General features: G+C 49.4%; 1 protein-coding gene across 9 annotated transcripts in view; it reads right to left on the minus strand.

Moving 5' to 3' along the window:
• Positions 1-2: 2 nt before the first annotated feature.
• The window catches only part of HTR4 (5-hydroxytryptamine receptor 4), a 69413-nt gene continuing 44075 nt past the window's right edge, over positions 3-25340 (minus strand). For 2 of the 9 annotated variants that reach the window (XM_074552364.1, XM_074552363.1), the window contains 2 exons: positions 18951-19004; positions 7800-16306 (listed from right to left, as the gene is read on the minus strand). In XM_074552364.1, the coding sequence (XP_074408465.1) occupies positions 16030-16306; positions 18951-19004 (331 nt within the window). In that variant the 3' untranslated portion in view covers positions 7800-16029. The other 7 variants (XR_012582819.1, XR_012582818.1, XR_012582820.1 and 4 more) reach the window with 7 other exon arrangements.

Genomic DNA, 25340 nt, shown 5'->3' on the forward strand with positions numbered 1-25340 from the left:
GGAAGCCCCCGTGTTTAGCACCTTGGAAGCAGAATGTTCTCAAGCATTTTGTACTGTTAGATTTCATTTTCTCGGTGTATTTGACTCTGTACTATGGAAATCAAGTTGCTGATTGTTGGTTCCACCCTCGTGAGCATCCCTGTGCCCATTGTGGCTGGCTGGGAGCTGAGCTGTCCCTGCAGGCAGAGCAGGGGCTGTGGAGGAGCCTGGTGTGTGAGACACAGCCAGGAGCTCTGGGCTCTGCTCCCTCCTGAATGCACATTTCCCACTGGGCAGTAAAAACTGCTGCTCTTTGCCCCAAGCGTGTGTGTGTGGTGTATTGAAAGGTGCTCCCAGTGCCCACAGGTGTTCGGTGGGGATTTGCTGCCAGTGGGGTGTGAAATAATGCACATTTTGGTGTGGCACTCCCAGGGTGCCAGACCTTGCAGCTCTGGCCTGGTCTCTCATCCCTGCTGGTTTAAAATTGGTGTTACCAGCCTAGAAAATGACACTTTCTGACGTAAAAGCTGTACAGTTTAAACCATTTTATCCAGTTTTGCTCATCATCCTGATGGTGATTTTCTGAATTTGGGGTAAATGTGGCTAATGGGGATTTCTGTGATGTTTAGCTCTGTAAAACTGAGGTGAAGCTGCTCCACACAGCCAAGGCAGTGCTGGTTTTCTCAGGCTCACTGTGGGAATTCTTGGGATAATGTGGATCTAGAAATATGTGGGATAAGAGGGGGAGAATGGTGCCTAATGGGAGCATTTCCTCAGCCCTGCTCTCTGCTGACTGGAGGTGGAGCACTAAACACCAGAGAATAATGTGAATGTTACTAAATTTGCTTTAATGCAGGATCACAGTCAATGGTTTATTATAACTCTTCTATTTAATTAACCATAGATCATGTATTCAATGATATTCAGCCAAAACAATTGTGACCCTTTCTAGAAGTGTTTCAAGTCCTCTGAGTCATTGATTCTGTCAGATTTACCATTTTAGTCCAGAAAATGTTACTGAGTTTCTGGAGAACTGCACCAGTCTCCAGCTGGTATCTCCTCACTGCAGCCTTTTGCAGAAGTATTTACACAAATAAAGTGTTTGTTTATATTCAGTATCTCTGGAAGTAATTGAACCTTGCAGTGATTTTGCCCTCTGAAATGTGACACCCGTTTTACACCAGTGCTTGAATCCCCTGTGTCCGTCTCCTGAGGGCTGTGGGGAGGGAGGAGCTGGGATCTTCTGGGGGTTTGATCTTTTGGCTCTGAGCTTGTTCCTCTCTCCATTTCCTGGCTGTTTTGGGCACTTTTATTCCATCACCATGACAGGGGAGTGTTTGCCTGGCTCTGCCCAGCTCAGATGTTTGTGTGCCTGGTGCGTGGCAGGAGGAGCAGCTGCTGTCCCTCAGGTGAGGGCACAGTGGTGCTGCTGCTCCTGCAGCACCGATTGCAGCTCTGTGGGGACGGGCTGGGCTCCAGGCCTGTTTGCTCCTGGGTCCCAGAGGGAGCTCCAAAGGCAGCCTGGCCAGCACTGAGCTGCAAGGTAAGGAATTGATGGAGGAAATGTGAGGGCACCACCTGTGTGCCCTGCTTCCCCTGGATGTGGCTTTGGGGAAAACAGAGCAGGAATTGCTTCCCTGGGTCAGAGCTGACTCAGCCACTCTGGGAGGTGAAATCTCGGTGGGGTTCCTGTCCCTGTGTGCAGGAGCAGAGTCAGAAGGGCCCTTACAGTCACAGGGGGCTCCTCTTGCAGTCCCTGGGGAGCACTGAGCAGCCCAGGTCCATCCAGCTGCTGCTGGAGGTTCCACTGGCTGGGATGAGCCTGAGCTGACTCTGGTGCTGCTTTTCCCACAGCTCCTCCTGGAAAAGGATGCAGAGATCCCAGCTGGGAGAGGCTCAGGGGCCTGGAAATGTCATCCAAATAGTACAGAAGGTAAACAGGGAAAGGCCAGGGTGTGTTTGGGCCCAGCACAGGGGCACAGCCTCCTGCTCACTGTGCTGGGGCTGCTTTTCCCTCTCCTTGAGGAGCAGAACCAGTGCTTGGGTTTCAGAAAGGGAAGGATTTTGGAAGTGTTTTTGTTTGAGAAGCTGAAAGGGGTTGATGCAGACAGGAATGATGCCCCTGCTCTCTCTCCAGGCTGCTCAGGGTGTGAGGATCCCCCTTGCCCAGGATTTCCACTTTTAGCTCCCAGTTAAGCAATTCCAACTTCACCTTTTGTCAGGGTGGGACAGGGACACCTTGGCCCTGTGTGCCCTGCATGTGACAACAGGGCAGCCAAAACCAGGGCCCATCCCCTGGAGAGCTCCCTTCAGCTCCTCAGCACTCCCTGGGGGTTGGCAGGAGATAAACTGGGGGTTTGTTCAGGAAGATTTATACAAAAACTGGAAGAACTAAAAGCTTTGGTATCTTTTTATTGATATTATTATTATTTATTGTTATTAATCCCCTGCAGATTTCTTGCCTTTTGGCCTGGGAGTGCTCAGAGGTGGCTCAGGAGCTCAAATGTGGAGGAAAAGGGGATCCTGAACTGGGGAAGGGTTCCCAGCTGCCAGGTACAGAATGGAAATGCTCTCCTTGCCTCAGCACTGTGAGCTGGGTGGGAATGACTCAGAGCCTGTGTGGGCTGCCTGCTCCCAAAGCAGCTCCTGGCTGGAGCTGCTCCTGCTTTTCATCTGTGCTGGGAACGAGCTGGACACGATCTGGGCCCCATTGGTTGGTTCTGGGCACGTTATTAAGTCAGGCTGACACAAAGAAGTGCCTTAAATACCTTCAGAGTCTCCCTCCTCTTGCTGAGCAGGGCCAGCTGGGAGTGAACTCCACCCTGAAGCCACGATCTTGGGTGAGGTGAGCTTTAGGCTGGAGATATCTGCAGCAATCCCTAAACTGAGAGTATTTGGAAATGCAAAAGCAGCATTTATGTAGCTAATGCAGCATTGCTGATCGTTCCCAGAGCTCTGGAGCCAGCAGGGGACAGGAGGAGCAGATGAGGTAAAATCAGAGCCATTTTGAATCAGAGGCAAGGTGAGCATTGTTTACCTGTCAGCTCTGCAGGTTTCAGTGACATTCCCAATGTTCCTCCTCCCTGAAGTGTCCTTTGGTGGAACAGACACCCCTGGAGGAGCAGAGTTTGCCAAAAAAGTGTCTCTGCAGCAGAGGATCCCCTGCCCCACATCCAGGGGACCCTTGGCTTCCATTTCTCACATGAATCCCTTTGGATGGCTCTGATCCCATCAGCAGCTCCACAGGGACCTGGGAATCCTGCAGGTAAGGGGCCAGGACAAGGTGGGGGCTCCTGAACTGCAAATAAATCCCAATTGGGAATGAACAAATTCCTGTGAGCAGGGGGACAGTCAGGAGCAGGGCAGGGCCTGTCCCCTGTGCTGGCCCTGCTGAGGGGGTGTCCAGTTCTGGGTCCTTGGGCAGGAGGGACCTGCAGGGGCTGGAGCATGTCCAGGAAAGGAGATGGAGCTGGGAAGGGGCTGAAGAATTCCTGAGGGAGCTGGGAAGGGGCTCAGCCTGGAGCAAAGGAGGTTCAGGGGGGCCCTTGTGGCTCTGCGCAGCTCCCTGGGCAGTTCCAGTGCCTGAGCCCCCTTTCCATGGGGAAATTCCTGCTGTGCCCACCCTGAGCCTGCCCTGAGCCCCCTTTGCATGGGGAAATTCCTGCTGTGCCCACCCTGAGCCTGCCCCTGCAGATTCCCCTCCCTGCTCCAGCCCCTGGAGCCTCCTGAGGGGCAGCTGGGAGGTGGCTCCTGCTCCCAGCCTGGAGTGCCAGCAGCACCGGAAATGAGCCCAACTGGAATTCACTGCCACATCCAGAGAGGAGTTTTTATTTGTAGGAACAGGCACTGCAGCACAGACACTGAGCAGAGGCAAGGACTGGCACCACCAGCCACGATGGGCAAAGCTGAACGGGGAGGCCACAGGAGCAGCCAGGGGATGCAGAGTGGGGCTCTCCATGAGACCCCTCCTTATGCAGGGAATTCTCCACCGCTGGGTCACAGAAGCTGTGCTGGGATTGTTGGCTGAGTGAGCAGCAGGGAGGGATCAGAGGTGTCCTGGTGTCCATCCAGGACAGGGACATTTGGTGGTTGGAATTTCATCCACTTGGAAGGGAGGAGCCTTTCCCCAGCGAGAGCCTTTGACCATTCTGGCTGGTGAGCCACTGCTCCCATTGACAGAGCCTTGGGAATGTTGTCCCTGGGGAAACTGGGAGTTTGTTTTAAATTAAAAAGAGATCTTTCCCTAATGCACATAAAACAAAGGAGAAAACAATGCCTGAAGGACAAAGCAGAACCAAAGAACCCCTCCCTGTGCTGCTGGTTCCATCTCACTCCAGGAAATTTCACACCAAGATTTGATGCCCTTCAATGGGGACAGAGAAAAGCTTTTTTTCAGGATTTCTTTGAGAAATTTGACACTTGAGGGGAAACCAAGCCAAGCTGTTCTGCAGCCTCATGTGCCCAAAGCCCAACAAACCCCTGTGGGCACTTCCACAGATCACAGCACTGAAGCAGCTCTGGATGTTTTTTTTCCAAATTTTCAATAATAGCTTTTTTCTCTCCACAGTTCTGGTGTCAAGAGTAAAATTAAATTAAGTTTTTTTGGAAATAAAACCCTGTAAAAACAGGTCATTGCCAACCCGGTCCCAGAGATGAACCAGGAGCACCTTCCACCACAAACACCAATAATTTGTGTCTTTTCATCAGCCAGCAATTTTCTACCTCAGTATTCCAGCTGGGGCTGTTTCTGCCCAGTGTCCTTCTGAATCCTACAGAAAAAGGGTGTGAAGCTTTACCAGTGACTTTGCTGTGGAAGAAATATTTAAAGAAGTCAGACACCATGGCCAGGAAGCCACTTGTTCTTCTCATGCACAACATTTCTCCTACTGAGCAACATTTTTGTTCTGAGCAGGATTTGTCTGTTTGCAGTAAATACCTGTCACATAGCAACAGAAATATTACTAAATAATAATACATAACATGTTAAGCTCCTTGGTCTAGAAGCTTTTAATGAAAAAACCACATGTTCCTGATAAAAAATAATAAATAATGTCAGCTTTTCTTTGTACATTAAAAATATCTGTACATGGTTCCACGATATGACAAAGTACAATTGTATTTTCTAGGCTCAGGGTGGCATCTTGGGGTAGATCTTCACCTAAAAAGGGTCAAGGCTCGTGCTCTTGATCCTGCATGAAAATCCTTTTCCCAAATTGGTGGAGTTCAGAGCCTTGCCCACCCTTTCCATGCAAAGGGGGAAGCAGCCCACGAGGAACGTGGCAACACCAACATGCAGGAAGCAGCTGAGGACTGAGATCTTGGCAAAGGTGAGGCTGGAAAGTCTGGAAAACTCCTTGCCTCGACTGGAAGAGACCAGCAACAGATAGAAAAATAAAGGTGGCAAAGGTAAGTAGAAGTCTCTCCTCCAAGTGTAGCTAGAAAAGGGTTTAGGTGGTTTGTTTCCAAGATGGCACTTAGTGATCCATTGGCTCTGGCCAAGCCTCTGCTGCCTCAGAACGCCCAAAGTTTGCTCAGGGAGGGATGGGGACAGCTCTGGGCTCCAGGACACGTCCCATCCCCTGGGAATGGGAATGGCAGAGCAGGGCCACGGCTCTGGGCTGGGCTGCTCCCACTCAGCTCCCGGGCTCCTCCCTGGCCAGGAAACCCCACCAGGGCAGGGCAGGGCAGAGCTCTGCAGGCTCGGGGAGCAGCAGAACCAAAGGGCAGCAAACATTTCCTCTTGTTCTCCTGGAGAAACGCGGGGCTGCTCCTGCCCTGGCAGTGCCCAGGCAGAGCCAGCAGGGATGGGGCAGCTCGGTGCCACCCCACAGCTGTGGCCTGCAGGGTGGGGTGGGCTGAGCAGGGGGCAGCTGGAGAGGAAAGGAGCAGCAGGAAAGGAGCAGCAGGAGTCCCTGCACGGGCTGGTTTGGAGCTGTTTTTGGCCCTGGCTTTGCCAGGAATGCCTCACTCCTGGAGCAGGGCTCTGGCACAGCTCCAGCTGCTCCTGCAGGGACAGGGACAGGGACAGCAGTCCTGACCCTCCCCATGCTCCCACCCAGCTCCCGCAGCTGGACATTCCTGGGAATTCACTGCAGGAAGCACCAGGACAATGCAGATGGATGGGTTTTCAAGTGCAGCTGTCTGTGAATCGTTGGGATATCCTAAAATGCCTCTGTTCCTCCTCTTCTGGGCCAGGACTAGAAACAGGACTCTTGGGATTCGGGGTCGGGGTGGATGGGAAGCTTCTCTTGTTCCTGGTGGTGCCCGTTGTGTAACACCTTGTACCTGGCAGGGGAACACAAACCTTGGTCAGAGCCAGCTCAGAGGCCAAACTGATGGAAAATGAGATCAACAATCCCCAAAGTGTATTTAGGAGAGTAATTCTTCCAAATATCCAGATTCCACATTAAAAAGTGTGAATCCCGGCTTTGGGAATGAAATCTTCAGTGTGGAGCAGTCAAAGCAATCCCTGAAAACCAAGAAGCTGTTGGGTTTCAGGTGTCTGAGGTGAGCTGCGCTGCCTGAGTGTGGGCCGAGGATGCTCCTGCAGGAATTCCCAGCTGGATGCTGGCTCCCAGCATGGCCAGGACACTGAATGTGCAGGTGTTTCCCTCAAACACCCCTCGGAACTCCAGCACTTCAAACAAGGACCAGGAATTTTAAAAATGTGCTCCCAACGAGTCACAGACTGGATGTCAGAGACAAGCAGAGACATTTTCACCTCACACTGAACAGACTCCAACGAGACAGCCACAGAAAGAGAACAGAGCTGGGACTGAGGGACCAGGTCAGACAGGGACACTGTGGGACACAATCCAGCCAGGACACCTCGGGAATGCCAAAGGCTCTGCCACGGCTGGGACACGAGAGAGCCCTGACAGCCGGGGCAGCTCAACACCATGGACAGGGACTGGGATATCCAGGGATCCTGATGGACAAGGACTGGGATATCCAGAGATCCCAATGGACAAGGACTGGGAAATCCAAGGATCCTGATGGACAAGGACCGGGATATCCAAGGATCCTGATGGACAAGGACTGGGAAATCCAAGGATCCTGATGGACAGGGACCGGGATATCCAAGGATCCTGATGGACAGGGACTGGGAAATCCAAGGATCCTGATGGACAAGGACTGGGATATCCAGAGTTCCAGACAGACAGAGACTGGGATATCCAAGGAACCCAATGAACATGGACTGGGATATCCAAGGATCCAGCTGGACAGAGATTGAGCTATTCAGGGTTCCAGACAGACAGGGACTGGGATATCCAGGGTTCCAGATGGACAAGGACTGGACACCCAAGGATCCCAATGGACAAAGACTGGACACCCAAGGATCCCAAAGGACAAGGACTGGGACACCCAAGGATCCCGATGGACAAAGACTGGACACTCAAGGATCCTGATGGGCAAGGACTGGCACACCCAAGGATCCCAATGGACAAAGACTGGACACCCAAGGATCCCAATGGACAAGGACTGGGACACTCAAAGATCCCCAAGGACAAGGACTGGCACACCCAAGGATCCATCTGGACAAGGACTGGCACACCCAAGGATCCTGATGAACAAGGACTGGGACTCTCAAAGATCCCAAAGGACAAGGACTGGCACACCCAGGGATCCAAACCTTCCTCCGTGTTCTGCAGCCGTCCCAGAGTGGAGCAAGAGCAGCAAGAGCAGGTGGTGCTGATTGTTAGAGGTTCATTAAGCTAAAGAGGAGTCATTGAGGTGTCCCAGGATGTCGTGTGGCACAAAGTGTCTGCCTGAAGCCTCTGGCAGTGAGTTCAACACTTCCAGCTGTTTACCCTGTGGGGAAAGAGGACTGCTAGCACAGGAGGGAAGAGCATCCCTGGCATCCATGGCTTGCTCAGGTACCAGCACATCGTCCCTAAAATATTCCCAACATCTCCAGGAGTCTGTTAAGGGAGTCCTCTGCTGCCAGGCCTTTGTGTTCTGTGGGGTTTTCCATACCCTGCAGCCTTTCCCTTCAAATGTAGGTTCAGATCCCCCTGCCAGTTGTAAGGCACTGATTTAGTGCTGGATAAAAGCTGGGATTTTACAGCCCTGCTCTTGTTCTCACACAAAGTTTTTGTTCTCTCTCTTTCCCTGTGCCTTCACTGATCTCTCTCTGAAAACACACCTCATTTCTCAGCTCTTGGTACCTGTGGGGAGCAAGATTTAGAGAAATTCTCATCTGCGCCTGAAATTCAGCTGCTTCCCCTGCAGGAACACACCTGGTGTGCCTCAGCCAGGGATTTATCCTACAATGCAAGGAGAAAACAGCACTGGAACCCTCCCTGTGAGGGCTGAAGGCTTCCAGAGAAAGCAGCCAGGTAGGTGTGAGAAATAAATACATCTGAGGGAGCTGGAAAATGTGTGCAGGGGAAAAGAACATTAAAAGGGTTAAATGCATTAAGTAAATTATCTACAGCAAATTAATTGTGCTGTTTTCCTGCCCTGATGGGCTCCTTGGTGGGATTTGTGCACCCCCCAATAAATAAATTATAAAACAATAAATCCCAACAAAGGGAAGGCCCCGCCCCTCCAGGGACCTGCTGAGGTTCTGAGCTGTTCACTTTGTTTGCTTTTCTCATTCTCCAAACTTCTCCATTTTCAGATATTTTCCCCTTTTCTGATCTGGAGCAAGTCTTCAACTCCTTGTGAGATAAAACAAAGAAGAAAAAAGCAGAAAAGAGCAGACTCCAATTGATGTTCAATGCCCTTTGCTGCTTTTATCAGGGGACTGATCTCCCCACTGTGATACTGACAATTTTGGGAGTGAACATTCACTGCCTGTGTCTTTATTTTCTCCTTTTCCAGTTGCTGAAGCCCAGCTCCCAATGAAACACTTCCAAACTCTTTTCTTCCTTCACCTACAAGCAGAAACTCCCCCAGGAGCAGCCACCATCCCACCTGAACAGATCTCCAAGGAAAAGGCAAGGAGGGGATGATGGTTCCCACTGTATCACAAACCTTTTGTTATTTGCAGCAGCAGCCAGGAAAGATTTGCTGGGACCAGAGGAAAACAAGATGAAATTATGTAAAATGGATAAACTGAGAAGATTGGCACTTGGCTTGAGCAGAATCCTACTCTCAACAATTTATTTTTATACAATTTTTCTCCTTAGCCACCTAAAATAGTGACAGGTAGAAGAGGTTTTGAGGTAAAAGTTGGCTGAAGCCACATTTTAAATGGAACTGAGCTTCCAGACTGAATGAAGGATTGAAAGTTTTCCAAGATTTGACAATTGTGCTGCTCCACAATTTATATCTTCCCCTGCATTTTCCTTTCTCTCCCAGAGTGATTTTCCTCTGGAATATTTGCAGCACCCCTGCTGCAACTTCACCCTCCAGACTGTGTCCATTCACCTGAGCTCTGCAAGAGCAAGAACAAATAATTGCTCTGCAGTGGGATTGTGGTGAACAATCACTTGGCAGAGGTTATTTCAATGAACACATCCCTGAAATCAGCCTTGCACCATCTGCTCACTTCCAGAATTATAAATTCTGAATTAGAAAACAACAGAATTCATGAACCACGACAGAAGTGAGGGGAAGAGAGCAGCTTCAGATGGTTTTTGTGCTTTATCCCAGCCTGTGCTGGCTCTGCTCTGCTCCATCCCTGTGTCAGAAATGGGTGGAAAAGAGTTGGTTTTTTTTTAATTTCTGTGTTTTCTGGGAGCCCCAAAGCCCCAGGAACCAAGGCCTGGAAGGGCAGGATGGCTCTGGGAGGCACCAGGAATTCCAGGAGCACCAGGAGCGGTCCCACAGGAGGAGCTGCAGAGGGCCAGGAGCAAAACCTGAGCCTGTCCTGCAGGACATCGGCAATGTCCCCTCCTGCTGCCGGCCTGAAAGGGACTTCTGGTATTTTTGGAAAACTGGGAGATGCTGGGAAACAGAGAACTGAGAAAAGGGTGACACAAAACCCAAGAATCTCTGGAATTCCCTATTTTAATCTGTGATATTTTTCCACTTTGAAAGAGCAAAAACCCTCAAATCTGAACTCCACCAAATGTCACAATGAACTGGGAACAACATGCATTGCTCCATTTCCCTCTTCTGCTGAAAAAATGAATCCACAGAGGCCAAATTAAATGGAATTTCACAAAACATTTGCTTTTAATGCAGCTGCATATGAAACTTCCACAAATGAGAGCAGAATTATCCCTCTCTCTGCATTCCCAGGTTCACAAACTCCAGAAAATTAAAAGCTTCCCAGTAACTCTGTAACCTCTGGGCTGAATCTGTGCTGCTCCCATCCCTGCAGTGAAGTTCTGCACTTGGCCATCAGCATAAAATCATTAGAGCAGGGTAAGAATAAATTGAATTATCCCATTACAGCCCAATGTGAAAACCCAGATCTTGGGAAAACGTTGGAATTGCTGAATTATTTACATGGCTCTGACAGCAGTGTTGATTTTAGAGCCCTTTGTAGTCAAATCTAAACACAAATCTCTCTCTATCTCATGACAAGTGTTTATTTTCCCACTCCTGAGCAGTTAAGCTGAATCTCTTAATTATCTTTAAATCAAATAATGCTGTTCTGACCTTGGGAGCTGAACTCAGCCCTTGCCATTCTTTGCTAAATATCAGGCAGAAGTTTTATAAAACATCTGTCTCCAGCCCACACCACCCAGCTTTCAGTGCACTTTATAGGATTTCTGAAGAAATCCAGATTTAAAATTAGCATTTCTCAAGTAAGTCAATACTTATTTCTCTTGAATAAGAGGAACATTAAAAAAAAGATAAAGAGGAGATTTTTTTTTTTGTCTGACAAATCTCAGGAAACAAAGAGAGCATCTCCCAATATGTTTGTTTCTCTCCTTTTTTCCCCCATTGTTCCATCATCTCTCTTTTTTCTGGCAAACCAGAAAAAAGTCCCTTTATTTTTGTGTTTGCAGGAGCTGTGGATCCTTTTCAAGAAGGATGTTTAGAAGTGCAGGCAAATAATAACCTGAAATAGGATCTTGAAATTAAATGTCCAAACCCTTCAGCATCTGGTTTCCTTTTGGTTTTCTCCTGCTGAATTTCACCCAAATTTCGTTTCCCTGGGACTGCAGGTGCTCATTTCCATCTTCCTTTTTTATCCTCTTTATTCCAGGCTCAATTAATGAATTTCTCTGTGGTGCTTTCCAATCCCCCTCACCACAATTGCTGAATTTGATCATTTTTCCCTTTTCCCACTCTCCTGCTTTCATCTGCTCCACCTGGATAATGTTTATAATTTTCCCTATTTTCCACTGCAGGATGTTTTGCTCAACTTCAGCTGAAAATCCTGAATTTGGGTATTATGAGGAGGAATTGGTGATGGAAACCAAGGGATCCACACAGGAACCACGAGGTGGGGATGGCCCAGAGCTCCTGAGCCCTTCTGCTTTAGATTTGTGCCATTTTAATGTTGCAGGAGTTGATGTTTCCACAGCAGAAGCAGCAATTTGGGCACCAAAGGACAGAAATGAAGCAAATCTGAGAATCAACGAGGAGCTCCTTGTTTGCAGTGAGTGAAATGCATTTGCTAATTATAAACCAGGGTAAACAAATAAACAAATGAGAGAGGCCACGCAGGGGATGTGGGGAAGAGGAGCCCTTTCCCCTTTTCCTCCCATTAACTCCCTATTTCCGTTTCTCTCTCGTTAATGTTAAGCTTGGCACTCCATTACAGGCACTAATTAGCTCCAGATTTTGGCCTCCAGTTGGTTTTTGCACCGTAATGAATGCAACAGCCACAAGAGCCCCAGTCTGATAATGAGGAGAGCACTTGGAAGTGCTCAGACACAGCAGAAGCACAGAGCAGCCCATCAGAGCAGCTCCCAGCCACCCCCAGATGGGAGCTGCTGGCTTTAAGTGTTTCAATTAATGAAACACAAGCAGGATCAATTAATAATATTCAAATGGAAGAGAAAGATTTATTTTTTTTAATGGAGGTTTCACCACTGGCATAATTGCATCTTTTATCTGCTGGGGAAAAAAAAAACCTACATTTGTTAAAGCTGTGGAGTGAAACGGTGGCAAAAGCTGGAGCTGTTCAGTGGAGTTTGTCAGGTTTTAAATGTGCCACAGTGGGAGAATCCCAGAATTTCAGGCTGGAAAAGCCCTCCCAGCCCATCCAGTCCAGCTGTGCCCTGTGCCCACCTTGTACCCAGCCCAGAGCTCTGAGTGCCACCTCCAGGGATGGATGGGGATCCAAACCTCCCTTTCAGTATTTACCAACCCTCTCCCTCTGGGAATTGATGGCTTTTCCCATTGAAATACCCAGTGGAAAAATGGAATTACAGCTCATTGAAATCTGGCAAATAATTCCCCCTCCTTCCCTGCTTTGTGTGTGAACAGCAGAGCTTTTTTTTTTAGGTGTCAAAAGCAGATTTTGTGCGCAGCATCATGAGTTTGATAACAAAAGGCTGGCATGTGCACGTTGTTCCTGTCACTGCTTTGGGCTGCTCAGGAGCAAATGGCACCAACTCCCCCAGAGCAGCTGGGTCTCCCTCCCACCCTGCAGGCTGAGGGAGAGCTCTGCTCCCCAGAATGGCTCACCCAGCCCTCCCTGCCTGTGGTCCTGCCAAATCCACGGCTTTGTGTCCTGGGAACTTCTGTACAGCCCCAAGGTGGTGCTGGGAAACTGTGCTTGCCTAAAGGTATTTAATTTAAGGGCTGAAAATTAGATTTTCTTGTAATGGAGTAATGGCATAAAAATTAAGTAACAAAATACCAGTTAAATAATAGTCAATTAAAACCTGTTAAATTTAATAAGAAAAAAAACCAATTTAAAATTAATAATAAATAACCTTGTGATGCCTTTAACATCTCAACTAGGACCTGTTGTAGGTTAAGCTCAGTAAATCTTACGCATCAATCTTATCAAAATTTTATTTGGCTGCCTTTCCTCAGGTCCCCATCCTGCTGTGAGAGCAAACACCAGATTCCACTGTGCTGTGTTCAGTGGGAGTTTCTTCTCCCCTCTCCTTCTGTATCCAGATTTTCCAATTAATAATTCTATGATGTGATTAAAGGAGCACATTCCTGCCTTTGGACTTTCTCCCTTACAACCCACCGGGTGTGAATTTGTACAGCTCCATCCCTGCGATTGTGAACAATATTAATTAATTGTGAGCTGTGCTCCCCACTCCTCATCCTCTGCGAGCCTTTTATCAGGATTAAATGTCACACCACAGATGGGGACATTGGCAGTGGGTGCTGAATTTAATAAAATCTCCAGCTCCTCCCTGCACAGCCGTGGTTTGGAGCGCAGGCTGGGATTTCAGGCTCCCAATGAATGCCCGGGCAGTTTCAGGCTGTGCCGGTTCCCAGCCAAGGAGCACAGCTTGCCGGGGCTCTGTTCCTTCCCCTGTTCCTCAGGAAGGATGATGCTGCCCTGGCTCATCCCCTTCCCTGCCAAGAGCTCTCCCCCAGCAGGGTCAGATCCTCTGCAGGAGGGGGACAGGAGCTGCTGCCTCATCTTGCTGTGATTCAGAGCCTGCTGAGCCCCCACTTTCTGTCACCCTGTCCCCAAACCTGCTGTGCTGCTGATCTTATCCCACCTCAGCCCCTCCAGGAACGCTCCTGGGGTTTTATTCCAATTAATCCCGTGAGGATCTGTGCAGGTGGTGCCAGGCCCTGCTCCCTCTGGGATTTCAGGGACCCTCTGAACCTTTCTGGAACAAAGACCTGAGGAAAACCTTTCATTATTTTCCTCTGAGCCTCAAATCTCCTGAGGGTGCCCCAAAAAAAATGTCAAGCTCAACATCTGAGTGTGCCCTGTCCAGGGCAAGGAGGGGCAGCAATCTGAATAAAAGGCATAGTTTATTTTGTGGGGAGAATGAGGGGAACCAAAAAAACAAGGGACTATAAACAAGCAGATATTTATCTATTCTCTGATGAGTTTGGGGTTTCCTTTTACTCAGAGTAAAACCAGCTCTCAGCAGCTCCTCTGGAGATCATTCCTTAGAGAAATTCCCTGCAGATGACATGAAGAGTTCCACTGATCAATGAATTGATTTTGAGCACAGCAGGAGGCAACCAAGGCCATCAAAACACCTGTGTATGTGTAAACCCTTTATTTCCATATGCCTGCTGTTTACACCAGGTTATTTCTGATATTTTGTGCTTTCTTCTGGTCCTTCTGCAGATCTGAATGTCTTTCAGGGCCACCTGTGAGACCCCACCTGTCCAATTCTTTATACATTGCCATCAAATTTGCTGTGCAGAGCAAACAAACAAGTTCAAACTTCTGAAGGTTGTGCCATCCCTTGGTTGCCCCTGGGCCTGTCTATTTTCTGCTCCAGAGGAGATGACACAGTCCATAAATCTCTGCCCTAGTCCCTGCTTTGGTAAATAAAATCTGCCCAGATTTATGTCTGCTCCTTCCTGAGGAAAAGCAAAGCAGTGATACATGTGGCAAATGGAACAGAAAATTGCTTTTCACCCATCAAGTTTCCAGTGTAAGTGCCTAAAGTTTGGGCTCTCCTACAGCAGTAACTGATCTCACAAAATAAACCCAATTTTGTAGCACAATTCTTTGTGTTATGTGGAGGCAACCAAAGATGTGCTTTGCCCAATAATTTAGCAAATGGCTTCAAACCATTTTAGGTTTAGGTTGGATATTGTGGGGAAATTCCTGCACAGGTTTGATAATGGGGGTGGGAGCAGCCTGGGACAGTGGAAGGTGTTTTGGGGTTGGAACTGGATGAGGTTTAAGGTCCCTTTCAACCCAAACCATTCTGGGATTCTCTGATTCCAAGGAATGAAGATGACGCTGCTGCTTCAGAGAGGAAGTGAAGGAAATTTGTGTTTATTTTGGCAGAGCTTTATCTGTGCTACAGAACCTCCAGAAATCCAGACTTTCACTGCTCCAGCTGCCCAGGGATCCCTGGGTTTGGCCAGGAGAATGGAGCTTCTCCAGGGCTAAACCCAACCCTTTGGAATCAACTTGGCTTCTGAAAAACAATTTATGAACCCAGCATCCCACCCCTTTGCTGAGCCAGTTCTGAATTGCTCCCTTTCATCCTCTCCAGCTGTAATTCATGTTGCTTAATTAATCTTAATTAAGTGTTGTGGGCATCTCTGGAGCTCAGTTCTCTCTTTATTTAATTACACTAACACACCATATAATGGTCTCTGTTTGATGGGATGTTTTGCACAAGAGTTTAATCCAGAAGCTGAAAGAATTAATTAGTTCTTAGAATACCTCCAGAGGGTTGGCCAAGCAAACTGTGGGTTTGTCACAAATGCCTGGACTCTTCAGTGACCAGAATCCACCCCTGATGCTGCACACCTTGGGCCAGAGACACGTTTCCCCTTGCTGGGGCTCTCAGATCCCTGTGGGATCCTCTGGAGCAGGATCAGACACAGGGAGACAGGGAGATTTGGGATTTGCCAAGTTTACAGCTGGTTCATGTTCCAAAAGCTTTGCCCCCTGTGCCCTGGCTGCTCTCTGCTCACCCACAGCCTGAGCCAGCCCCAGAGGGGAGCAGCTGCCATGGAATGGGAATTCCAGCAGGGAATGATGCCCCTGTTTGCCAGGGCTTGGTGGGAATTCCCTTCCCCAGCACCTCCTGGGACCTTGGCACATCCACACTGAATTCTTTGCCCAGCAAGGCCTGGAGCTGCTGAGCCTCCTCCTCTTCTCTGCCAAAAAGAACCTGGGATGGCAAAACACAGAACCCTGCAGGGAAACTCTTGGAGCAGGGACAAAGGCAGCAAAGGCAGGGGCTGGTCTGTGAGCCCGGGGCTCCTGATGCTCCTGTTCTGCTTGACAGCTCCACTTGTGAGGATTTTGTCACAGGATCTTCTCTCTAGCTGTGATTCCTTCAGGGCAGCACAGGAGTTCCACAACCATCCAAGGGTGAGCTGCTTAGGATGAGCACGTTGTTCCCACTCACCCAAACTCACTGTAGAAGTACAGCTCTTCCCAAAGACAGACAAGCAGAGCCTGACTGGCGTGCTCCCAACATTTCCATGGACTTTCTGCTTCTTCTTGGCCCAAGCAGGGAGGTGTGGATGCATCAGCCATCTCTTGTGGGTCAGGACAGCGCGGTGATGGTTGGACACTTAAGTTCTGAGGGCCAACTTCCATCCATCCTTCAGGAACCAGCTCCATCCCAACAGAGGGAGATTCCAGGTGGGCCAGGCCCTCCCGAGCACGGCAGCTGGCAGTCCAGTGCTTATGGCAGAACCATTCCAAGAGCTATGACAATGACACTGTTGATAGCTCTGGAAATGGCGCTGCCATCGGCACCACGCGAGGCTCCGTCCCCCTGCTCCTCCCGTGCTCCTCAGGGGGAAGGAACGAGGATGGAGGAGCAGCTTCAGCTCAAATCCCTGAAATCTTGAAGAAAAGGTCCCAGTGAGGGTGTCTGAGAAGCCGTCAGAGGTGCTGGCTGCATCTGCTGCTGGAATTGTGCTTGGGATAGAGAGCACACACACACACACACGTGCACACACATGTGCCTGTTTCCCCTTTATATTGGGCTTAACTGGAATAAAAGGGAAAGCCTCCCTCTCTTTCCTCATTCCCCCATGGCAGTTTTCTGTCCTTCCCTTTGGATCCAAGCCAGAGCTGCTGCCCAGCCCTGGAGTTTCCTGTGCTGGGAAAAGCACGTGGAGCTGCCTGGGCACCCGCTGCCCCTGCCCAGCAAAGTGCCCCAAACCCAGCTCAGCTCATCCTGGAGACACTGCCAGTGAAGCACTCACTGATCATCCTTGCTGTCCTTCCAGCTGGAGGCCTGTTCCAGGCTATTTCCATTGGTTCTGTTCTCAAAACTGAAGGATTCATGCTTTGGAAAGTTGGGCAGCCCCTGGTTTCTGCTGCTGAGACCTCTCTCCAAGACATCTCTTGTACCACTACAGGCAGAGCTCCCAGCAGGGATGATCCTCACCACACCAAGGGGTTGTTGATGTAGGAAAAGAGACAAAAATGAGCTTTTCTTTCTCCTTCCAGGCACACCCTGCAGCCTCCAAGGACCATTGTGGGGAAAGGTTTGAGTTACAAGTTGAAAGCACTTTTGCTGATGCCTGAGGTGTTTCAATCAGCTGTGCTCCTACACCAGGCACTGACAACTCCTCTCTCAGTGCTTCTAAGGCTCAATAAAACCCCAGTGTGATCTCCAATAACTTTTGTGCAGCCTCAGCAAGGATCTCATCAATAACAGCTGTGACAAAATCAACTGGGGGACACAAACAACGACAAAGAGAGGAGCAGAAGAACAAGAAGCAGTTTTCTCACCCCAGTTCTGTCTCCAGACCAGGGAAAATTGGCCCAGAGCATGGAAGGGGCTTCCCAGGCACCTTTTCCTAGTGCATTTTGATTTTTTTGTCCTTGCTCCTTGTTGCTTCCTGAATCTGAATAATTTTGCTGCTGTCCTGACCTTGAGGGAGGCATTTGTCACTTTGACCAGGGAAGTGTAAAATCCTACCAGACCAGATGGGAAAGGTTTTGTAACTACTTTGCATAGATATGATGGAAAAATCAAGCTTTTCCTCTCTGTGCCCAGCAGAACCAGGGGAGAGGTGTTATGTCCAAGGGTCACAGGGTTTGGCAGCAGCTCAGCTTGGATTGTTCCAGACAGAGGTAAAACTCCCCTGGAGAGCAGAGAGAGCAGCACACCCAGCAGAGCACACCTGCAGCCTCTCTCCAGGGCAGCTTTTGGGGAAAATTGCAGCCAAGATGGATCACAACAAAGGGACAGACACAGGGATGCTTCCAGAGGGGTGAGAGCACACGGGAACACTCACAGAGGACAATTCACAGACACCTGGCACAAAGGACTGAGGGAACAACAGCTGGGTGCAGCTGCAATGGAGACCTTGGAGTGCTCAGTGAAGCCTTAGATCCCAAAATGTCCTGAAGTGTCCCAGGCCTGGCTGGACAGGGATTGGAATAAGCTGGGAGGGTGGAAGGTGCCCATGACAGAGGTGAGCCCTAAGGTCCCTCCAACCCAACCCATTCCATGACTCTCTGTTTCCTGCAGGCCTGGGAGGGATGGTGGCAGCTCTCCCCCAGGGCTGGGTGTTCTGCAGAGCAGCTCCAGGGAGCAGATTGCGGCCTGAGCTCAGCTCTGCCTCCCCCTGTGCCCAACCCTCCCTGGGGAAACTTCCAGATGGAGGGAGCAGAAACTGCCCTGAGCTCTGCTGCTGTGAAGGAACTGCTGAAATCTGTGCGCCTAATGAGGAATAAACAAAAGCCCTGAAGGGAAAAGGAGAGGGAAGCCCCTGCCTGCCCCCAGATCAGTTGGGATAATTCAGGTTGGGAGGGAGCTGTGCAGTGTGCCCAGGATTTGGGGCTGGGTGAAGGGACGGGTGCCTGGGGGGTGGCACTGAAGGGAGAGGGGCATTCCCTGTGTCCTGTCAGTCCCTGTGACTTGTCACAGACAGGGAGGCTCTCACTGTGACCACCAGGAGTTCCTCAGCCCTGGGGTGAGCCCTGCTCCTTTCCCCTGCCCTCATTCCAAAACCATTTTGAGGAGGAAGCAATTCCACACTTATTCCACTCTGCTGGAGCTGCAGGTGTGGAAGTGCCTGGCCCTGGAGCATTCCCAGGGTGGCAGGAACACAGACCGTGTTCCTGGAACCTCTGAGGGAAGGGGAAGCCTCTGAGCTGTCAGGTTTAACCAACTTAAACCAGGTCTTGGACACTGCCAGGCATCCAGGTCCTCCCCACCCTCCCAGGGAAGAATTTTTCCTATTATCCAAACCCACTCTCTGTGTCCTGCTTTTCTCTGTGTGCTGCCCACTGAGGAGACCCTGCAGTGCTGGTCCTTGGAGTGAGAACAACCCTCCCAAAGGGAAAATCCCAGTTATCCACATTTCCCTGCAGCCAGGAGCCCACTCCCAATGCCCTGCCAGACACCCCCATTCCCCTGGGGCTGCTGCCTCCACCCCACAAGTGGCAAGCCGTAAATCAAGGAGGGTTTACAGTGGGTAGCAATAAACAGTGAACAGACAGAGCTGCAGTAATAAAAGAAGGGACTTACAGAGCATGGTCATGGCTAGACAGGAGCTGGTCTGCTGCAGAAGAGCAGGAGGAGCTTGGAGACAGAGGAACAGCCACTTTTAGTGCAGGAAGGAGCAAAGACAGACACAGTGAGGGAGTTAAAGGGGAAAAAGGAAAAAACACAGCACTGGTTAATTGGGAAACAGCCCCACATCAAACACTGAGCAGTCAATGGCATCAGTCAGAGCTACATCCCCAAACCTCCCACTGAATGGAGCCTGAGTTTCACTTAGAACCATCTGAGCCATCAGCTGGAGTCCTTTTCTCCATAAACCATTCTGGGAATCATCCTGCTTTTCAAGAAAATCTCCCAACAGGGTTTTAGGCAGGAGTTCTCTGCTGAGCCTGTTTTCCAAAACCTCACCAGCATTGCTCTGGAAGGGATTTGGGAGCTGGGTCCTGCCTTGCTCCCAACCATTCCATGAGTACCAAGCACCCCTCTGCTCTGAGGATCCTCCCTGGAGGAAGCCACAGCTGGCTTCAAACCAAAGTCCAGGGAGTTGTAACTTGGCCACTTCATTTGTCCCCATGATTTTAGCAGCCATGCTCACTGCTAAAAAATCTGATTTATGAGGCAGTGCAGAGCTGCTGGAGATCTCTGGCTGGTGCTCCTGGAGTCTTCTGACAGCTCCAATTTGCTGGAAATGCTGGGTTGGGTTTTTAGGTACAGATGGGAGAGCAATAGCTGAGCTCCCTGACTCAGTCTGCAGTGCAGGGGAACAGCAGTCACCCCTTCACCTTTACCAAAGCTGGATCCATGCCTGCCTGCAAGGATGAGCTTCAAAATCCCCCTCTGTGGGCTGCTCACCAATCCCCTGGAGTGCAACAGGGAATTCCAGGGGATCCTAAAACAGCTGTAACCCTTCCCTCATCCTGCACTTTTCTCCTGAGCCAACAGGAGCCTGAAACAGGGCACATGGAAAAGAAAATTCCCCTATAAAACAGCACTCCTGGGCTGGAAGAAATCAAATTGCAGGCATCTACAATTCCTCAGAGTTAAACAGCTTTCCTTATGCCATGAGAGGATAACGGAGAACTGTCCCTGAGTGTGGCTGAGTCTGAAGCAGCAGCTTGGGAGCTCTGTGTGTGCTGTGCCTGCAAACAGGAGAGCCCAGGAGGGAGGAGAGGAGGGCAGGGGGCTCCAGGACTGCCCAGCTGGGTGCCCAACTATGAATTATGGGACAAGAAGAGCTCCAAGGTGAGCAGACAGAATTTTACAGCCAAATCTCCCCAGGCAAACACATGTGAAGCCAAGCATAGGGGGAAAGAGGGTTTTAAGGAAACTAATTTAGCTTGCAGCTTATTTTAAAGGATTTTATGGGCTGGTTTTAAAATTTATCAAGGACAAAGATCCCTTCAAAAACAGAGGAATTGGTTTGTCACTGAAGTGCATCACTCATTTCCTTGAGCTGCTGTTTTATGGGGTTCTCTCACAGAATAGAACCATGGAATATCCTGAGTTCCCACAGGATCATCCAGCCCAGCCCCTGCCCTGCACAGCCCCAAAATCTCAGCCTGGGAACCCTGGGAGCAGTGTCCAATTCTGGGGAGCCTGAGCATTGCCAGCGCCTTCTGGGGGCAGAACCTTTCCCAAAATCCAGCCTGACCCTGCCCTGGGCGCTGTCCCTGTCCCAGAGCAGAGATCAGAGCCTGCTTTTCCTCATTCCTACAGAGGCTGTGCCCAAGGAGGGGTTTGCAGGGATGCCCAGGAGCTGCAGCCCTGCTTGGGAGGTGGGTGGGACACTCCTGCAGGATAAAACATCCCTCCCCAGCTCTCTGCAGCTCTCCTGGCAGCACTTGTGGCACTGTCACTCCTAATTGCTTCCCTGCCTGCCGAGCAGTTGCTTTGTGCAGTTCTTGTCTCAAAAGCTGGCTCCAAGTGTTATGAAGTGCTTTCAGTGCTAATAAACACCAGCTCTGGTGCTGTAAAAGGCTGTCACAAAAGCAGCACAGGGCATGAATCTCCCTGAATGCATTAATGTGCCTTTAATACATCAGTGGAAAGTGGGACTGCTCCTGCGCTCTGACAGATCAATCTGTGATAAAGTTACTCATAGATAACATTAATGTGAGACATGACCATCTTCTTGAGTTTTTTTCTTGAGTTTGCCTGTTTGGCTCTGCTTTGTTTCATGCAGCTTTGCAAAGGGATAAATCCATATTTTTTCCTTCAATTCTTAAATAAATCTCCACAATTTATTGCTGTGCATTGCACTTAAACTGTTGTTTATGTGTTTTTCCAGAAGTGGCTTCACTTCGGTGGTGGAAAAAGCACTGCCAGGACTCGGAGCTTGGAAAACACGGAGATTAAAGGAATTGCTGGACTTCATTTTGAGAGAGAAAAGGATTTCAGAGCAGGAGAAGGCTCCTGTGTGGATGTCACATCTTTGGGCTGTGACATCATATCAGGGAAAACTACAAACAAATAGAAGGGGTACCCGGGGAGGTTTGGAATGCCCATTAAAAAATTGGAAGGGGGTACCCGGGGAGGTTTGGATCCCCATCCCTGGCGGTGCCCAAGGAATTCCTGGAGGTGGCACTCAGAGCTCTGGGCTGGGGACAAGGTGGGGATGGGGCACAGCTTGGACTCCATCCTGGAGGGCTTTTCCAGCCTCAGGGATTCCACGATAACACAAACACTCCAGAGATAAAGCAAAAAGCTCTTTAGTGCCTGAAGCGCTTTGATGGCTCAGAGGAATGACACAAATTAACAGGCTCATTAACAACCCCTCAGCTCTGAAGGGCTGTCAGTGACAGTGGCAGACACAATCCACACTCGGGACGTGATTGACTTTGACACCACAGCCAGGGAAGGCTGAATGGAGCGAGATGGGGATTCTGGCTGCTCGGGGGGGAAACAGAGGGAGGGAGGAATTCCGGATGAACCGTGAATGCTCCTGTTCCCACCCAGGACTGCCAGAGCGAGGAAAGGGCACACAGCCAAGGCTAGCCAAGGGTTACTGTGCAAAACTCATTTCAGACCGGGCCTGCAATGTCGCTGTGCCTGCAATCCAATTTAAGGGCAGCCCAGCAGAAGGCCTGGGTAGGAATCCCTGGGGAGTTCCCCAAGTGCCTCCTAAATCTGGTTCCCTGCATTTCCAGACGCTCCTTGCTGGGTGCCTGCAATGGTCTGCCACAGCCCCAGAGCAGATTAATGCAGAAGTGAGGGCTGGAAATCATCAGCTCCTGCAGGGGCGGCCTCAATCAGCTGGATTTAACAGGGATGGAATATTTGCAGGGCAGGATGTCATTCCCACATTCCCATAGCAAAAGTGCAGCTTCACTGAAGGCAAACCCAAAGCAAGGCTGGCTCTGGATCAATCCCAGGCCAGGTCACCCACTCAAGATGCACCAGCAGCAGATGGTGGCCAGGATCACCTTTGCTATGCCAAATAAATCAAACCAAACCCTCAAATGCCAATTTCCTGGTTTGAAATGGAAAGTTGAAGGTGGAAAGTTGCTCAGAGCTGCCCAGGGGCTGGGCTCACAGGTGGGTGAGCACCACAAGCAATGGAAGGGATCCCAAAAATGGCAAATTGTTAAAAACCAATCACATCACAACAGATGTGCTGAAAGTCCTCAACACCTTCCTGGAAATACCAAATTTCTGGCCAAAAATCTTCGGAATAACGAGGTTTTCTCTCCCACATACATTCCAAAAGCCCTAAAAGCAATTTTAACAGCAACAGGGAGCTTTTCCACATTATGACTTTACAATGGGGTGGTGCATACAATGCTTAAATAAATTCTCCTCTAGCAATCAGAAAGGAAGAGAATTATTGAAAAGAACAAAGAAGTGAACCTAAAATTAAAATGCACTTACACAATTAGCTCTGAGTTGTAGATACTGCTGCCCCAAGGAAGAACAGAACATGACAATAATTGCTGAGGTTTCCATAGAATTTCTAACCCTAAGGCATGTGGAGCTCTTTGCACATGCTGATTTGCATTGTCTGAAAACACTTTGCTGATAAACCAAATTAATCTCTGGAGAGGTGAGAACCAGCCCAACACATTCAAAGGTCAGTTGAAACAGAAGGAGAGTAGGTGGAGAGCAAAGTTCTACCCATAATGGAGTTTATTCAGGCACCAAAATTAGTTTTAAATCCTGCTTTGGACCTCTGGAATGAAGCAAAGGACTGGGAGTTGGATTCAATAGGTGCTGCATTATGAGGCATGGCTGTGTTTATCTAAATGCAGTTGGAATGTGGGGAATGTGGGGCTGGGGGCTCTGCCCTGTGCCAGGAGGAGCTGCCAGGTGTTCCAGCTGCAGGAATGTGGGGCTGGGGGCTCTGCCCTGGCCATGGGTCCCTAATTCCAGCTGCCAGACAGACCCTGCCCCACCAGGACACCTTCACCACGCAAAGCACAAATCATGTGGTTAAAGCAGACAAAGATGGGTTACATCTCAGTCCTTCCAAAGCTCCAGGTGCTCTGCAGAGCCTCAGCTTCCTCACCAGACACAAACTGATGCAGAACTTCTGATCCTAAATCTCGTATTGGGCCAAAGAACAAAAAGAGGTTTAGCTGCACAGTAATCTCTTTTTCCAACATCCAGGCACACTGAAGGAGATTATCTTTTAAAAATTGAAGGAAACTGTGCTATTGTAAACCTCTAATCCCCTCTCTCCTTTGTAGGAAACAAGATAAATATCTTGATTTCACTCAGCACAATTACAAGAATCTTTTCTCTTATCAGAAGGTCTCTGTTCCCTTCAGGGAGGCGTTTTTGGAGCTTGGACAAGGCTCCAGCAGTTCCTGCTCTTTGGGGAGCAGGGCTTGGGGGAAGGAGGCTCCTCTGACACAGGGTGGTGACTTGGGCTTTGTGGAACTCCCACATTCCTGCACCTGCTCCTGGACCCTGCAGCAGATCCCAAATCTCCCCTAACTGAGCCCAAATTTGTCTGCAGGATCTCAGATGGTCACAGCTCCCTGACAGTGCCCTGACAGCCCCAGCCACAGGGAATGGCATGTGCAGGCTGGCACTGATGCCAAGCTGGGAAACCATGCCAGGGAAGTTGGAACATAAGTTTGGTTGTAAATATTGGCAGAGCTTCATTAAAAAATTAAGAAAGCTCCTTCAAGAAATGACAAAACTCTTTTTTTAGTTGTTACTGAGTCTAATCATCCCCCATATTTTTAGAGAATTCCTTTCCAGGTTGGCAGCTAATGAAATTTAGGTGAAAATCAAATTACCTCCTGTCTATTTAACAACATTAACATTTCCAGGCAGCAATCAGATCCCCTCAGCTTGGGCTTGGTCTGGAGCCACTTCTGCTGGCACAGGGAGCTGATCCCTGAACTGAAACCTCTGGAGTGGAAAATACATCTTGAGCAACCTCTGGCTGCCCTGCCCTGGGCAAAACAAATGAAATATCACTGAACTCACCATTTTTAAATGCTCATCATTTGCTGTGTCTCTCAAGCTTTTGCTCAGGCATTTCCAATAAAAGAATTTAGTGGGAATGTGCTTTATCAGCACCTTGGCAAAAGGGGAATCTCTTCCCTGATGGTGCCATGAATAAAGGAACTGCTGGGGAAGGGGCAACTCAGACCTCAAAGCTCTGCAGGTGCCGCCAGCACAAAAACTCCACACTTGCCTCCAAAATACCTCCAAAATACCTCCAAAAATGCCCAGGGCAAATGCAGTGTGAAACAGGGAGTGCAGGGAATGGAGGGGAGGGCAGAGCAAGCCCAAAACATCCACCTGGCGCCCATGAACGTGTCCTGAAGGAGACAGAACCTTTCAGAGCTCTGACTCATCTTGCAGGATCATTAAAATTCCCAGAAATTTCAACCCAGTTCAAGAACAGGAGGAGATATTTTACCTGTCAGCCCAGATCCTGAGTGACCTTCTGGGTGCACCAGGAACAGCTCTGAGGGACAACCTCTGCATTTCCTGAGCTGAGCCACAGCTGCAGCCCATGAAATCCCACCCTCAATGAAATCCCACCTTCACAGGTGGGGTGGGATCACTGCTCCACCCCCAGAACACCTGTGCTGTGGGGGAACCCTGGCTGAGAGCCACGCACCACAAACCATCCAAAAACCATCACAAACCATCCAAAAACCATCACAAACCATTCAAAAACATCAGAAACCATTCAAAAAAAACCACCACAAGCCATTCAAAACACCTCACAAACCATTCAAAAAACATCACAAACTATCCAAAAACATGAGAAACCGTTCAAAAAAACACCACAAACCATTCAAAACACCTCACAAACCATCCAAAAACCATCACAAACTATCCAAAAACTTCAGAAACCATTCAAAATACCACCACAAACCGTTAAAAAACCACCACAAACCATTCAAAACACCTCACAAACCATTCAAAAAACATCACAAACCATTCAAAAAACAT

This window comes from Zonotrichia albicollis, chromosome 15, assembly GCF_047830755.1.
Source record: "Zonotrichia albicollis isolate bZonAlb1 chromosome 15, bZonAlb1.hap1, whole genome shotgun sequence".
NCBI lineage: Eukaryota > Metazoa > Chordata > Aves > Passeriformes > Passerellidae > Zonotrichia > Zonotrichia albicollis.